This window comes from Megascapheus bottae, chromosome 6, assembly GCF_031878675.1.
Source record: "Megascapheus bottae isolate mThoBot1 chromosome 6, mThoBot2.hap1, whole genome shotgun sequence".
NCBI lineage: Eukaryota > Metazoa > Chordata > Mammalia > Rodentia > Geomyidae > Megascapheus > Megascapheus bottae.
Window position 1 is genome coordinate 22,169,088 of NC_143514.1, and position 17,830 is coordinate 22,186,917.

At 36.6% G+C, this 17,830-nt stretch overlaps 1 protein-coding gene across 2 annotated transcripts in view; it reads right to left on the minus strand.

Moving 5' to 3' along the window:
* Pkn2 (protein kinase N2) overlaps positions 1-17,830 on the minus strand; it is a 116,886-nt gene that overhangs the window by 16,967 nt on the left and 82,089 nt on the right. The window contains exons 9-15 of one of the 2 annotated variants that reach the window (XM_090334460.1): positions 6,796-6,939; positions 6,428-6,503; positions 5,544-5,718; positions 5,180-5,306; positions 4,793-4,923; positions 4,631-4,706; positions 4,461-4,552 (exon numbers count right to left, since the gene is read on the minus strand). In XM_090334460.1, the coding sequence (XP_090190586.1) occupies positions 4,461-4,552; positions 4,631-4,706; positions 4,793-4,923; positions 5,180-5,306; positions 5,544-5,718; positions 6,428-6,503; positions 6,796-6,939 (821 nt within the window). The remainder of the gene's footprint in view (positions 1-4,460; positions 4,553-4,630; positions 4,707-4,792; positions 4,924-5,179; positions 5,307-5,543; positions 5,719-6,427; positions 6,504-6,795; positions 6,940-17,830) is intronic. The other variant, XM_090334461.1, reaches the window with a different exon arrangement.

Below are 17,830 nucleotides of genomic sequence, written 5' to 3' on the forward strand. Positions count from 1 at the left end.
CTACCACCCCCCACCCCCAGAAGTGGACCTATATAGCTCAAGTGGTAGGTAGAATGCTGGCCTTCAGCAAAAAGAAAAAGAAAAAAATTTTTTCAGGGACAGCTCATAGGCCCCGAGTTCAAGCCTTAGCACTGGCATACACAAAAAAGGGAGAGATTTGGAAAAAAAGAGTATGTTATGTAAAGTAACACATCTGGAGAGACATAAGTTGCATGTTTTCTCTCATATATAGAAGCTAGAATTAATTAATTTATAAAGTAAATACATTGGGTGGTAAGCAAGTATATTGAAATGTTTAACAGAAATATGATAAATTCAAGGGAGAGGCTCAAATAGCCTGATTCCTTAGAAAACCAAAGTTAAAGTTCAACGAAACAAACATCAGGAAAATAAGTACATAAAAGGGGTGAAGAGAGGTCAAGGAGGTGGGTAGAGAAATGAAAGAGTGGGGAAATGCAGTCAAGAATTCAATGTATATGGGCCAGAGGTTTGGCCTAGTGGTAGAGTGCTTGCCTAGCATGCATAAAGACTGGGGTTTGATTCCTTGGTACCACGTACATAGAGAGGCTGGAAGTGGTGCTGTGGTTCAAGTGGTAGAATACTAGCCTTGAGGGAAGCCCAGGGACAGTGCTCAGACCTTGAGTTCAAGCCCCAGGACTTACCAAATACACACACACACACCACAGACTAGAAGTGCAAAAAAAAATTCAATGTATATAGTACAAAATTAAAAAACGTGAGTGAAGGTGTAGGTTGGGAAGGATAGGTGAGAATGTTGAAATGGGTGAAATTGATCAAGAAGCATTCACAAATTGCTTTGCTAAATGCCAAGTTTTTTCTTTGTACAACAACCTAAAGACACAGTGGCATTATTACGCTTTCTTACATCTGCATAGATTTAAAAAATTACCTAAGTTTCTAACAGTTACTATAAATTAAAGCAATGTTATAAATAAATCCATTGATTCACTGAAACCATTTCAAGCATTAATAGCTTTGATTTGTGTCCCAATACATTTAAATGTCTTAAATAATGTTTTAATTAAGTCCACCTAAATTTGAGTACTTACAGATAAAATATAAGACAAAACAGATAAAATGTACTGGGTTCAAGGGAATAATAAACATGGTCTTTCCAGTGTCTGTAATTATGAACATTTTAGTAATTTACTATAGGTGGATTTAAGGGTGAATCCTTAATTGTCAACTGGATAAGTATTAATTTGTGATCAACTTATATGAAGGATTAAGAATCACTAATTGGACCACTTCAAATTGTTTTATTGCTATTTATAGGAGTTATTTAACAATGACTGACTAATGATGAGAACTGAATAGATACCTTAAAATTAAGTAGTCTTTTTACATATACATATTGTCACTAACTTACAAGCATTTACAGCACACGCGCACGCGCACACACACACATACACACAGAAAATCTTGAACTAGCTCAATATTGTCTAAATTGTGCATTCTTAAAAGTTATGCCAATAATCTAACCTTATTTAAAATTTTAGTATCTTTCATCTGCCTAAAACACCACAAATGCAATTTCTCTTACAATGTCCTATCTAAAATCCAGCCATACATATATCTGCAGTAAGTTGCTACTGTCTGCGTGACTTATTTTAAATCAAAATATCTAGCCTCTTTACTGACAAATTTAATGTGTTGATGTCTTGTTTCCCCAAGCAACTAGTTATACCTTAACAATTCTGGAAAACTTCCTTCAGAATTCATCATACTCCTTGATAGGATACAAACTTTTTAGTCAGTGGAAAAGAACATTTTCCTTCAGGTTAAAAATCAGAGAACTATACATAACATACTTGTCAGCTATTAGGTTGATCTATAATTTAAAAAAAATGCATTTCCAACTTTCTTTTTTTTTATGCAAAAGCAAGAGCGAGCTTTATTCGGGCATGCTCGGGCTCTCAGGTACACGTGACCTCGAGATCCGTGAGTTCCAACTTTCTTTTACTGGGTTTAATATGAACTTGTAGGAACAGTGACCTGCGTGGGAAGGATTACCAATAACACAAGCAGTGGGAGATGTGATTTAGAGAAAGTACTCATGCAGTGGTAAGCAGTCTATGTATGATCTTTGTATAATTACTCCAGCTTTGGTCTATGATTTATGTTCATAAAGAGAGGCTGATTTGAAAATATATACTATCTATGACAAAGGACAACTGTCAAAGTAAAATAATCCAAACTACAGAAGAAAATTTGGACTATATAAGAGAACTGTCAATAACGATCATAAAGCATTCTACAAATATCTATTAAAAAAATTAGCAAACACACAGAAAAGAATCCTCTCCTAGGTACTTGTTAGTCATACTTATATAAGAAGATGAGTCATGAGGATGGCAAATTTGAGGCCAGCCTGGGATAAATAACAACGCTCTCTATCAAAACAAACAGAAATAGTACTAACATACAATCACATAAAATGCAATGACTCTATTAAAGGATGAGCTAGAATGTCAATATAAAGGCCTTTATACTTTAGACTTATTTTTTATTTATATTTGCAAGTAATATTTTACTTAAAAAAAAAAAAGCCTCAGTTCAAAGCCAGCCTAAGTGGTAAAGTCCATGATATTTGTAGCTATAGTTAACCACAAAAAAAGCTGGAATTGGAGCTGTGTCTCAAGTGGTAAAGTGCTAGTTTTAAGGAAGAACTCAAGTATGGTGTCCAGAATCTCAATTCAAGACCTAGGAAACAGACAGACACAGACACAGACACAGACACAGACACAGACACACGCACACTCAGAAGTAAATATTTTCATTTATAGTTTAGGATTTGTTTTCTTGTACAGATCCATTATCCCAGTAATATAAGAAAAATACTACTGAATATTGAATCAACGAAGGTCTGTGTAACAAACAAGTCACTTTATACAATAATGTACATATTTAAGAGTCATTTTATATTACATTCTTACTCCAATGTCATCTTTATTCCCACAGCCCTTATATTTTAATAACTGTATAAAAGATGATTAGCCGGGTACTGAGAGCTCATGCCTGTAATCTTAGCTATTCAGGAGGGTGATATCTAAGGATCACAATTTGAAGCCAGCCAGGCAGTACACGAGACCCTTACCTCCAATGAATTACCTCTGAAAAGTTGGAATTGGATCTGTGTCTCAACTGGTAGAGGGCTAGCCTTCAACAAAAAAGTTCAGAAACAGTACCCAGGCTCTGAGTTTAAGCCCTGGGACCAGCATTAGAAAAAAAAGATGTGTGAACAATTTACATTTGGTTAAACTCTTTGTCTGGTAAAAGAAAAAAATGATTTAAAACAACAAAGTAAAAAAAATGCATTCCAAAAAGTATATACTGTAAGCCAGAAGCTGGTAGGTCATGCCTGTATTACTAGTTGTTCAAGAATACAAATTGAAGCTAGCATGTATAGAAATTCCATTAAACTTCATTTCCAATTAACCACCAAAATACTAGGGTGAAAGTATAACTCAAGTGGTAGAGTGCCAGATATGAGCAAGAAAGCCAAGCAAAAGCTCCAGGCCCTGTGTAAAAAAAGGCTAGGCAATGGCACAAGTACACACACACAAAAGCACCAAGTATTAACCATTCACTTAACTAAGTACTGTGGTATTTTATTAGCTTACATTATCAGCCATATGAAATGAAATACAATCAACTTTACTGAACCACAGATGAATAGTTTCATGTAAACAAAATCTCTTTTTTTAGGGGGGGCGGGGGGTGGATCATGGGGCTTGAACTTGGCCTGGGCATTGTTCTTGAGCTCTTCAGCTCAAGGCTACCACCCTATCCTTGAGTCAAGCCCTACTTCCCCCTTTCTAGAGGTTAATTGGAGGGAAGAGTCTCAGGTCCTTTTGTGCCTGGGCTGGCTTTGTACCTTGATCCTCAGATCTCAGCCTCCCAAATAGCTAGGATTACAGGCATGAGCCACTGCGCCGCAACAACAAAATCTTAAGAGAATTAGTTCACACATATTTCAGTATTGTTCCTTGGTATGCTCTAACAAGTTAATTGTTTTTTTTTTTTTTTTTGGGTGGGGGGGAGCAGTCCTGGGCCTTGAACTCAGGGCCTGAGCACTGTCTTTGAGCTTTCTCAAGGCTAGAACTTTACCACTTGAGCCACAGCACATTTTCTGGCTTTTTTCTAGGTATGTGGTACCGAGGAATCAAACCCGGGTTCATGCATGCTAGGCAAGCACTTTACCACTAGGCCAAACTCCCAACCCCACAAGTTAATTGTTGTGTGAGGAAAGTGACTAGAAAGCAGCAAATATCATATATATTTAAATGTAATATATAAAATACACATGATATGTATATTATGTCAAGTGTGAGTATATTAATAATACTATGAACTTAGTAACTCTTACTGTTGTAATATCGGCTTCAATTCTCTTACTTGACAACTACAAAGCAACAGTTTCATTTTAAACAACTAACCTGTCTACTTCATCTCGAGCCACAATGTCTCCTTTCTTTAAGGCTTTAATAGCAAACATCTCATTTGTGTGTTTATATTCAGCCAAAAGCACCTGAAATGAGATTAAAATAATTATCTCCTAGTTCACTTACTAATCTTGCAGGCATTCAAAAGGATTCTGAAAAATTACCTTTCCAAAATGTCCTCTTCCTAGGACAGCACAACATCTAAAGTCTTGTAGATTAAACTGAAACCTCTGCTGTGATCTAAAAATAGAAATTTCAATAAAAAATAGGCAATAAAATATGGTATCAAATATATGACTGTAAAACATGACAGACAGATTCCTTACTTTCTCTCCTCAAGTTCTCGAATGCCACTGTATCCTACACCTGTCTCAGGAACATCAGGCTCATACTCAGATTGGGATCTTGGAAATATACTATTTCTATCATTTTCAATATCAAAACCAATTTCTGAATCCTGTAAAATATTAAATTCATTAAAACATAGAAACATTCAGAATACAACTTTGTAATCCAAAAGTTGGCAAAAAAAAATCCAAGTCAATAAAATTATCAAAGGAAAAATTTCAGATATTATGATCATTGATTTTATATATTAACATTTTATCTCACGTAAGTATGCTGTGCACAGAGACAATTTAAATTGTATACTTTATTCACTAAAATGCTTAGCATTTGATATAAGGAATTATACAAGGTTTTACATGACTTGCCTGTCCAGGTGTATCCAAAACTCTTAGTTGCGAAGATTCATCTGTTTCCCCAAGAGAAGAAGCACGTGGTGGGGCTGGAGGAGGTTCAGGCTCAAGATCAAAGTCCAATTTTGTTACTGTAGAATCACTTACAGAAGATAAAGTAATTTACTAAAACAGTAATCAAGAACATTTAAGATAGCTTTAAAATAAAAGGAAATTAACTTGGAAAAAAAACACAGCACTTATTTCAAAATACTACTTTAAAGAAAAAATTGCTACTTTGAAAAATATGGAAACTCTCAATTTAGCCACTCAAGTTAATAAGAAAGATATCACAGAAACTACTTTGTATGAGATATGCTAAAACATCTTAGGTACATACCTAGCTGAAAGTACTAGCTGAGGGATGCGTACATCAACCACTGGCACTGTAGCAGCCACAGGAGCTTGGGGGCTGAAGGTGCCAGAATGATTTACTGTAGGAATAGCTCGTCTTACTAGCCTTCCCCAAGTGGCAATATTAATATTCATTTGAGGAGCTCGGAGGAATGTTTTGCCTGTAGATATTGTGAATAAAGAAAACAAAACAAGTAATTTCCTCATATATTACCAAAAACAATAATTTAAAAATTCATATTCATCAGTTTATTATTTATAAAGAATAAATAAAACTTGTCACAAAAACTAGTTCTTAACTATTTGCAGTTTTTATAGGATGTTATAAACAGCATAGTTTTGTTAGCACCCCTCTCTCCTTAAGTGCTTAGGGTTTTAAAGAGATCGCTTACCTTTTGTGTATGTGTGCAGGTCCTGGGGTTTGAACTGAGGGCCTAGATGCTATTGCTGAGCTTTTCTGCTCAAGGCTAGCACTTTACCACTTGACAACAAATTACTTATCTCACTTTGGGATTTTGGGTGGTTAACTGAAGCATCTCATGGACTTTCCTACTTCGAATGGTATATGCCGGAGTAGCTAGGATTAACAAGTGTGAGCCACTAACACCCAGGAAAAACCATTGTCTTTTAAAGATATAAATCATGTAACATTTATGGATGAATCAATGATATCTGGTTTCTTTAAATAATCTGAGTAAGTATTGATAGGATACAGATAAAACAGAACTGCCATGAACTGGTCAATGGTACAGCTGCACAACGATACACTACAGCCACTTAAGGAAATGTTGGAAATGTTCCTCAATAACAAGTCAGAAATAAGTGAACAACTAAAAAGGAAGAAGCCACAAAGCACTGCTAGTTAGTTACCTTGTTGTTTTGAAAATATTTTCTTTTGTCTTTGGAGTTTGGGTCTTCTTTCAATAACTGGATTAAAAAAGGTAACCTGTAAAGAAGAAAAATTTAATTTGACATGAAAAGAGCATTATAGTTCATGAAATTCACTAAATCCATAAAAGATTTTTGGTTGTAATTTAATCACCTCCTCATTTTCTAGATGAGCAAATAGACCTAGAGAGAACAAATTTTTCAAGGTCACATACCTATTCAATGACAGAGCAGAGTCATGAATACAGATAATCACTTTCACACTAATACTCTTTCCCCTTCCAGTTCATAATGCCTACATACATAATTTCTACTGTAGTTATACACATTTAATAAAATACAATGATTACCTCTGCAAACAAAGTACCCTGTGGTTCCAAATAGAGACACATGCCATGCCGCTGGTTGTCTAAAAAATCTTCTAACCTCAGAAATTTTACAGCACACAGAGATCGCCAATCACGCCAATAAACTGAAATTTCCAGTTCACGTGACTAGGGTAATTAAAAAAATAAACAAAAGACATCATTGGACACACACTTGAATAAAATATCACAAGATATGAAATACAAGCACAATAAACAAAGAATACACACAAAGATGACACTTTTAAGTAAAGCTTTGTGATGTTTCTCAATTGTATATTATCTGTAACAAATTTACACAATTTAACTCAATGAAACAAAACATATTCAGAAGGTCTTTGCATAAGGTTATTTCTTGAGTATATTTCAAGGATACACACTCGGCACACAATACATTTAAGCAACCACAGAAACTCCCCTTCTACTGAGAGCTTTAAACTGTCAGTTTTCCCTTTCCATATGCCTTCACTTGCTGTGTTACTAACAGACCTAAGTGCTTGCCTAGCCTAAAGAACTCATTTCAAAATTTATTTGCACATCCCATTGTTAACACAGAGAAAAGACTGGGGAAGAAAAAAGTCTGAAAATAGCATTTACTTTGCACTTATAATGTGCCTTTAATATATATATATATATACATACATATATATATGTGTGTGTGTATACATATACATATGTGTGTGTATATATATATTTTGGGGGGGGTCATGGGGCTTGAACTCTGGATCTGCACTATTCACAATAGCTAAGCGATGGAAACAACCCAGATATCCTACTACAGATGAATGGATACAAAAAATGTGGTACATATATACAATGGAATTCTACATAGCCAACAGACAAGATAAAATAATGCCATTTGTTGGGAAGTTGATGAAACTAGAGAGAATCATGTTGAATGAGACAAGTCAAGACCAAGGGAACAAAAGGCGCATGGTTTCCTTGATATGTGGATATTAGATCCAAACAGTACAAAAGCGAGGACTCAATATTTGGATACCCAAGGTTATGGACATGGTCTTAGAGATATAAACATAAAAACGGGTAATAGTGGGCCAGGAGTTTGGCCTAGTGGTAGAGTGCTTGCCTAGTATGTGCAAAGACCCGGGTTTGATTCCTCAGTACCACATACATAGAAAAAAGCCAGAAGTGATGCTGAGGCTCAAGTGGTAGAGCTCTAGCGAGAAAGTCCAAGGATAGTGCTCAGGCGCTGAGCTCAAGCCCAGAACTGGCAAAAAATAAAAATAAAAACTCTCTATGATAGGATATATACGCTATAGATGTTATATTGTATAGATTGATATATATCTGACATATAAACCCTCAGCTTAATTTTAATTATGTTCTAAAACATGTAAATATGTGCCAGTGATTGCATGTAGAGTCCCTTCTCGAATACTTGTTAAACATGACATTTGAAATATTATGTAAAAATCAGTGTCAATGAAAAAATATTTGTTTGTTTTTTGGTCATGGGGCTTGAACTCTGGGTCTGGGAGCTGTCCCTGAGCTTGTAGGTCAAGGCTAGTGCCTTACTACATGAGCCCTAGAGCCACTTTGGTTTTCTGGTGGTTAATTGGAAGTAAGAATCTCACCGACTTTTGTGCCTGGGCTGGCTTTGAACCACAATTCTCAGATCTCAGTCTCCTGAGTACTTAAGATTACAGGCATGAGCCACCTGCACCAGACTAAAAAAAACTATTAAGCCATTTAAATAAATACCTGAGGTTGGGGGGGGGGGGGGAGTCTGGCCTAGTGGTAGAATGCTTGCCTACCATGTACAAAGACTGGAGTTTGATTCCTTGGTACCACATACATATAAAGCTGGAAATTGTACTTGTGGCTCAAGTGGTAGAGCTCTAGCCTTGAGAAAGCCCAAGGAAAGTGCACAGACGCTAAGTTCAAGTGTCGTGACTGGCAAAAAACAAAAACAAAAACAAAAAAACCCCACAAAACAAGAAAAAAAGAACACACCTGGAAGATGGCAGAGGTGGCTCACATGTAGTATAAACTCAGAAGGCTGAGATGCACAGGATGGTGGACAGAGACTCTTCTGGGAAGAAAAGTCCACTAGGCCCTACCTCTCAAATAGCCAAGCAAAAGATCAGGCTTATTCTAATATAGCAAGAAAGCCAGGTAAACATGAGGCTCTAGGTTCACTCCTCCACCAAAAAACCAAAACCAGTAACAAAAAAAACCCCCCACAGAAACAAAAACAAACAAACAAAATCAAGGTGGAGGAAGGAGGACAGGTAGAGGGAAGGAGGGTAAGGGAGAAGGATAAGAAGAGGGGGGGTAAGATGGAGAGGTATGAACACCACTGGCAGCCAGTTGCTGGTGGCTCATTCCTGTAATTCTAATTACTGAGGATGCTAAGATCTAAGGATCCGTTTAAAGCCAGGCCAGGCAAATAAATTTTATTTATTTATTTATTTATTTTTTTGCCAGTTCTGGGCCTTGAGCTCAGGGCCTGAGCACTGTCCTTGGATTTTCTCAAGGCTAGAGCTCTACCACTTGAGCCTCAGCACCACTTCGGCTTTTTTGTATGTATGTGGTATTGAGGAATCGAACCCGGGCCTTTGTACATGCTAGGCAAGCACTCTACCACTAGGCCAAACTCCTGGCCCCTAATTTCTGATACTCTTACCTCCAATTAACCAGTAAAAAGCTAGATGTGGAGCTATAGCTCAACTGGTAGAATATTAGCCTTGAGTGAAAAAGCCAGTAAGAGCATCATCTCTGGGTAGCAAGATCAGTGAGCACAGTAGTCTGCACCGGTAGGGAGGAAATGGGGGAAGGAGACACTCATAGTGTGCTTTGTATAAAAAAAAATGTTCAAGGAAGTAAAGTGGAAGGGAGGAAGGAAGGAAACATTAGTAAGAAGTTGACTGTCCAAATTCCAGGGACAAGTTAAGCATATTGTAACATATCCATTATGAGATACTACAACGTGGTCATTAAAAATGTTACATATGTGAACATATTTAAGATTTCAATAACTTATGACTAAATATACTTGTAGAACATAGGTTGTAAGATGGAAGAAAGCTATAAACTGAACTTTGCATATATGATAATCTATATGCACTTTAATTATAAAGTATCAGACTCTTCCACTCTGTTGTTTTTCAGGATTATGCAGATCATTCACAAAAGGAGATAAATGTATTCCCCTTTAGGCTCTATAAAGTAATAAATTATTTCTTTTATACATCAACTTTCAATTTATAAGCTTATGCATCTAATTATTTAAGTTCCTAGTATACATAATTAAAAACTGACTTTAAATCATAAAACTAGCTGATGCAAATGCAAACACAAATACTTCTAAAAAATGTAGCATAAAAAAAAATGAGTCAAAGAGAATTTGCCACTGGGGCTGTGTTAGTTCAGATTGTGCCTCTCCAGGATTGTTTTGTTGAAGGTCCCCAACTGGTGCCACTGGGAGGTGCTACTTTATGAGGTGGGGCCTAGATAAAGAGCAAATAGGTCCGCAGGAACATGTCTCTGAAGGGACTCTGGCCCTTTCTTCTCTCTTTGCTTCCTTCTACTATGAGATGAACACTTCTCTTCTACGGTCTTCCACCCAGATGAACCAAATTGCCTCACATCTACAAGCAACTGACTCCAAGTGGCCATGGACCTAAGACCTCTGAAACTGTGAGCAAAAATAAACTCTTCTTAAGGTTGATTTCTCTCCCGTGTTTTGTGATAGAGAGAAAAAGCTGATTGACTCACATAGCCTGTCAGGAAAACAATTAGAAAAACATTTACAGTATGTGATCTCAGGACTTCTCATTTCTTTTAACTTAAAAAAGTTCAAATAAGCTGGGTGCAGTAGCTCATGCCTGTAATCCTAGCTATTCAGGAGGCTGAGATCTGAGCATCGAGGTTCAAAGCCAGCGGGAGCACTAATATCTCTGAGACTCTTATCTCCAATTAACCAATGGACAACCTGAAGTGGTGCTGTGGCTCCAGGGGTAGGGCGGTAGCCTTGAGCTGAAGAGCTCAGGGACAACGTCCAGGCTCAGAGTTTAAGCCCCAGGACCAACCAAAAAAAAAAAAGTTTAAATAATTTGGAAATAGTTACTTTGGTAAATAAGCTAAAAAGCAATTATATTAACAATAATCAATTTCAATTCGTTCTTTTTAGATCAGAGAAAGGTCTAGTTCATTCTATCTTCTTCCACTGTCTTAGCAAAGAAGGTACCAAGAGTATAGACACTGAGGATGAAATTAGTATTTGTAAAAAGCTGTTACACTTTCATACAACTCAAGTGATGAGATTCTGTCTTACTGTGGCTGACAGTAGGTTCAGTTACCTCATTTGATAATTTATTATAGCCACTATAATAAGACTACTACTCACTATCAACTCACTTCTCTCTGTATTTCTATTCCATCTTCAAGTGGAAGATTACCTGTAGTACTTAAGCTAATTTTCCTGGACTTCTACAAGGTTTAGGCATAAAACTCCTCCTGCCCCCTCTCTCTGTGACTTTTTATCATTGTTCCCTACAAATATTCTTTTTATGACTAAAGAAGGAAAGTGATACCTTATATCAGGACTCCGTAATTAATATGTCACAAATCTTTAATCCTCTTAAGTCCCTAAACCCTAACAATCCAATCTGGTTTGTATAAGCTACCAGAGATACAGTATCTGAAAAGTAAAGTACCATATAGATAAACTAAGGCTTACATAGAAAAAGATACCACAAAAGCATGAAAACTGCAAGTATAACTGCTGATTTGCTAGCAATTCTCAAATTATGAGTTAGTTCTATAATTCAAGAGTATTTTCAAACTATAGGAACAACAAAGTCTACCAAAACAGCTAGGCAATAGGATATGATTCGAATTAGGTACTAATTAGCAGTACTGTCTAACTATTCCAGCTTGTTTTCCTTCTGTTTTATTATGACTTTGAATCTTGAATCTAGACAAAGAGGAATCTAGTATTGATCACTCCAAAGGTCTGACTATAAACAGACTTTTAGAAAATAAGATACAACACTACAGGCAGAAGAGAAAGAACAACAAATTTAAATGTGTTGCAATTAAAAAATAAAGCAGTATACATCTTGCCAAAAGGAATTAGTATAAATGCAAATAAGTTTTCCAACTGTCTGTTGAGGAACCCCAGAATACCAGTTTACTTTTCAAAGAAAGCACAGTGACACCTACAGGACACATGGAAACTAGTTGCCTGAAGTGGCTCATAGTTTCACTATTAGAACACAGGAACATTCCTTTAGATGACATCATTTTCTTTGCTAATCCAGTCTTTCAACATTGACAAAAGGCAAATTCACATGAAAAAAAAAAAATCAATGTAGAAAAAAAGAGTAGAGGATTCATTTAATTCTAAGCTTGACACATTATACCGGGTGTAAGAAATTCCACTTATTAACTCTGGTGATATGAAAATAAAATTAAGTTTTAATATTTGTGGCTTTGTTTTTTTTTCCCTCAGAAACCACTGAATTTTTAGACACAAATACTAATGAGCAACTACTTTGGTTTAGGGGATTTAAAAAACCTTAAGGGCTCCAACACTTACGTTACTCTTCTGTAGTTTTAATTTTTGCTTTAGTTTATAAAACAATCTCATATTTTTTCTTTTTGCCCAATCCAAACTCATTGATTCCCCTACCTATCTTCCTATCTATCTGGGACTGGAAGTATAGACCATCATACCCGGCTTGTTCAAAGCCCAGTATTACCCACTATCTCCTCCCCCCTGTCCCCCCCAAAAATGCAATGAGGGCAAATTTAGTGCTGGTACAAATGCGAGAGTAAGAAATCTCTTGAGCTTGAGAGGGAGGGTGAGAAAGAGACAGAGAGGTGAGAGACTCATAAAGAATATAAGGTCACGATCTATGTGTGATGTCTTCCACAGACCGTTTTATAAATAAATCATGCTCCCTTTATAAGGAAAGATACAAGCAAACATTTAAGAAATAGGATAGAAAGTATTAAGTGCTGCAATTATGTATAAAACTTTTCTAGGAAAATTCATATTCTCTAAGAAGTTTCAAAATCTTTCATTCCACACTTAGTTTTAGCTTCTATGACTTTACATTTATTGCTACTTCTAAACTTGTATCTTATTCTCTAAATGAAATTAATAGATTTTTCTTAGTAATCTTTATGTCACATCAGTCCAAATTTCTTCTTCATTATGATCAAATGCAACATCCATCTTTTCTACAATGCCATAACTTTTGACTGTAATTCAACCCATATACTCCCTCTTCCCAATGTTTAGATGTAGCTATTTATCCTTCTGGGTACTTTTGTTCTCAAATCTGAAAATTCGAGGTTGCCATTTTGGAAACTTCTCAGCCGTTGCTTTAGAAGCTGCCTCTGCCATCCAATATTCTTCCCTTCTGAATTCCACTCAGCATTTTTATTGTCACATCTCTTGTACTTTCATAATTTTTAATGTCTTTCTGCTTTATTCTAAGCAACTTCTTTAGCTTTTTTTTTTTTTTTTTGCCAGTCCTGGGCTTGAGCTCAGGGTCTGAGCACTGTCCTTGGACTTTCTCAAGGCTAGAGTTCTACTATTTGAGCCTCAGCACCATTTCTGGCTTTTTTCTACATATGTGGTACCGAGGAATCGAACCCAGGTCTTCATGCATGCTAGGCAAGCATGCTACCACTAGGCCAAACTCCTGGCCTTCTTTAGCTCTTTAAGATCACCAACTCCTCTGTTAAATTCTTACCCTTACCTTTTCAATTCTGAAAGTTGGAATTCAATTCCAAAAGTTCCCTAAATTATAGATTTTATTTGATCTCCTTAATACAAGTAACGAGCAATTATGTTTCATCTCCATCTTCCATTCAATATTTTGAAGCAAACTCCAAACATCTACAATTACATTTCATTTCTTTCTTTTTGTTTGTTTTCTGTGCGCTGTCATGGGGCTTGAACTCTGGGCCTGGTGGCTGTCCTTAAGTTCTTCAGCTCAAGGCTATCACTCTACATCTTGAGTCACAACACCATTTCTGGTTTTCTGGTGGTTAACTGGAGAGAAGAGTCTCAAGGACTTTAGTGCCTGGGCTGGCTTTGAACAGCAATTCTCAGATATTAGCCTCGTGAGTAATTAGGATTACAGGCATGAGCCACCAGTGTCCAGCTTGTTTGATTTTTAAAAAATTCTGCCTGGAAGTAGAGCTGTGGCTGAAAGTATAGAGGGCTAGCCTTGAGCTAGCTCAGGCATGACTTGCCCCTGACTGACTTAAAAAAAAAAAATCTACCTTTTGGGGTGTTTAATCAATCAAATCATTAGTTCAACTGTATCTTTCTGCTTGTTCAAGGTGGCTATTTTTTTTTTCTCCCAGATCTAAGAACTAAACTCAAGGCCTTGCACTTGCCAGACAAGAGCTCTTCTACTGAGCTAAATCCCCAATCCCTCAAGGTGGTTATTTTTTATTGGTTTACACAGAGTGTCACTATGTAGCAGGCCAGGCTAGGGCAGAACTTACCACATAGTCCAGACTACCCTGCTTCAGCTTCCTGAGTGCTGGGAATTTAAGCATGAATACAAGCTCATGTTTGACACATTCATCTTTAAGCTTCTAAGACACAATCTGTTATTGGTTTTGCTTTAAACAAAAGTATGAACGTATCAGAAGTTAGGGTACTTTATGGAGGAAATACTTCTAACTCTAACAGTGCTAAAAACAAAACAAAACAAAACAAAACAAAAACAGGCCTAAACATTTAAAGACCAAAGAGGTAAAAAAAAGTATTTCAAATGCTTCTACATTGTTTTTAAACAATGATTTTCTAATAATAGAGAAAGTATGGGGAACTAAATTAGATTCAGTTGTTTAGAGGAAGGTGCATCAGTAAAGACATTTTCAAATTAATTCCCCTTCATTCATTAATACTCCCGTTCATTCAATTCTGATATGTGTTTACTTGTGTATCACTTCATTAGGGTTTTATCTCTCAGGTATGATGAAACAGGAAAAGACTGAGATCTACCTTTTAGTTTAAAAAAATATTTTTGGCTAAATCACCTCCATTCTATTGATACTTAATATCAATATTAAACATCTGTGGTGCGAATAAGTATCTCGGTCCTTTTGGTTTCAAGTACTTAGTCATGGGGAGATGGAAATGTAAATATATACAGGCAACAGAATAGCATGCAGTATATGCACAACAATTTAACAAGGGGAACTTGTGTAAGAGAAATGTTTAAGATGATTAGAGAAAAATCAAAATTGGTAGTGGTGCTGTGGCTCAAGTGGGAGAGCACTAGCTCAGGGAAAATGCCCAGGTCCAGAGTTCAAGCCCCAGAACTGACAAAAAAACCAAAATTGCTCAAACTGGAATTTAAGAGATGAGGCATAAAGGTAAAGATGGAGGAGAGGACATAATAATCATAAGGAAAATAATGTTAAGATACTATTCAGTATATACTAGGGATAGTAGTTTCATACAATGAAAGCCTAGAATATAAATAGGAATGTTTTAGGAAATAAGGATAAAAAGATAGACAGAGGTAGGTCATAAAGGTCCTTAAATGACTTAAGAGTAATTTGGCACTTAAGTAATTAGTTCGAATCAGTCATGTTAGCTTATTTTACTATTATTACTGCAATTTGTTTGTTAAGAAAGTGGAAGAATGTACTAGAATCAGACAAATTAGCAAAATATACATAATGAAAAACACAGGCTTTTGCTTCAGAAGCATTTGGTTTTGCCAGAGATGTTTGGTTGATTCTTAGATTTTTCACATTCTAGCTTTATAGCCTGAGAAAAATTACTTAAACTCTTAGTACATCAGTAATCCCTAAAACAACTATAATGATTGCAAATGTCTCACAAGATTACTGTGGGAAATAAGTGAAAAGTCTGTATACATTTAATTCAAAGCCTATTATATTAATAGAAGCTTTAAATTAGTATATGACCGTGAACTATTTTTTTCAAAACCTTATTTGTGAAAGGTCTATTAAGAAACCAAGGAAGAAAACAAACAACCCCCCCCCCAAAACTAAATGTGAATATATGTAATAAAGATCACAGGAAAGGAGGCAATGTAAGAATACTTGACCACAACAAGATTCTAGGAGATTAAAACAGAATAGAATCAAACTACTTGACATAGGGATAGAAGGGAGAAAAAGGAGGGACAGGATAGAAAGGGTGACACCAATGAGAAGTACTGTATTGATAACCTGACTTGTAAAACTATAACCTCTTGCACAACTACTTAATAATTTTTTTTTTTTTTTGCCAGTTCTGGGCTTGAGCTCAGGGCCTGAGCACTGTCCTTGGACTTTCTCAAAGCTAGAGCTCTACCACCTGAGCCTCAGCACCACTTCCAGCTTTTTTCCATGTATGTGGTACCGAGGAATCGAACCCAGGTCTTTGTGCATGTGAGGCAAGTACTCTACCACTAGGCCAAATTCCCTCCCCCCGCCCCCTCCCTGTTTTTTTTAAAGGAAGTAGAGGACAATTTGATCACAGATTACCGGGGAAGAGAAATACTTTAGTCTCTGGAACCAAGAAAGAGATACAGAAAATTTAGAAAGCAGTAGGAGGACTCAGATGTAAAGGAGATTTCAGATGTAGCTCACTAGTAGAACTCACTGCCTCACACATCATTGCCTTGCACAAAGCCCAGCATCACAAGCAAACAATCAAACAGATACAACAAACAAAACAAAAACTAATAAGTAAAATAAATAAATAAATAAGATCCAAGAGTTTTCAGTGGACAGAAAATGTGAAGAGACTCATAAGAGAATAATCACCTGAAGTACACAGTAACTTTTTTTTTTTTTTTTTGCCAGTCCTGGGCTTGAGCTCTGTCCTTGGACTTTCTCAAGGCTAGAGCTCTACCACTTGAGCCTCAGCACCACTTCCCGGCTTTTTTCTATATGTGGTACCGAGGAATCAAACCCGGGTCTTCATGCATGCTAGGCAAGCACTTTAACCAGTAGGCCAAACTCCCGGCCCCAATACACAATAACTTTTAAGTTACTTCACATGTTACTTTTAAGAAATAACTTTTACTTCTCAATAACACATCAATCAGCCTATCCAAATACAAAAGATGGAGTTTGAAGCTAACCCTTGGCAAAAAGTTCACCAACCACTGAAAGCTAGGAGTAGTGGTATCTTCCTGACATCTCAGCTATGTGAGCAGGAGGCACAGACAGGATCTGTTTGCAGGACAGCTATTGCAAAAATGTGAGAAACTGGGCCTCGAGTTTGGCCTAGTGGTAGAGTGCTTGTCTAGCATGCACAAAGACCCGGGTTCAATTCCTCGGTAACACATGCATAGAAAAAAGTTGGAAGTGGTGTTGAGGCTCAAGTGGTAGAGCTCTAGCCTTGAGAAAGTCCAAGGACAGTGCTCAGGCCCTGAGCTCAAGCCCAGGTCTGGCAAAAAAAAAAAGTGAGAATCTAGTTGTAAAATAACTAAAGCATTAAATAAAAGTAATAACAAAGACAGAGGCTGAGGGAGGTAAGGCTGAAATGAAACAGGAGGCATAAGTACATAGGTACTTATGTATGTAAGGCATATGTATTTCCTAGGAAGTACATGGTTTTGAATTCAAATATCAGTACTTCATTTAAACAAACAATCCCCAATGAAAACAAACAACAACAAAAAAAGAAAGAAAAGGACACATGATAAGTCTGGTTTGCTATTAGTGGTTTCCACTGCAGGTATGCTTTAAAGGTAAGGTTCAAGAATACTGTTCAGCATCTGTAAAACAGCAGTTCAGAATAGACTTATGGTAAAGATGAAAGAAAATGAAATTTAGAAGAGGCTAATAGCATATAAATCTCTAAAGACTCAAATATTTGAACATGCATCGGAAGGGAATGATAATCTGGGTGCTGTGTCTCATGTCTGCAATCCCAGCTCCTCAGAATCCTCAGATCTGAGGATCATGGTCCAAAGCCAGAGTTGGTAGGAAATTTCATAAGCTTTGTATTTCCTAATGAACCAGTAAAAAGCCAGAAGTGGTGGTGTGGCTCATGTGATAA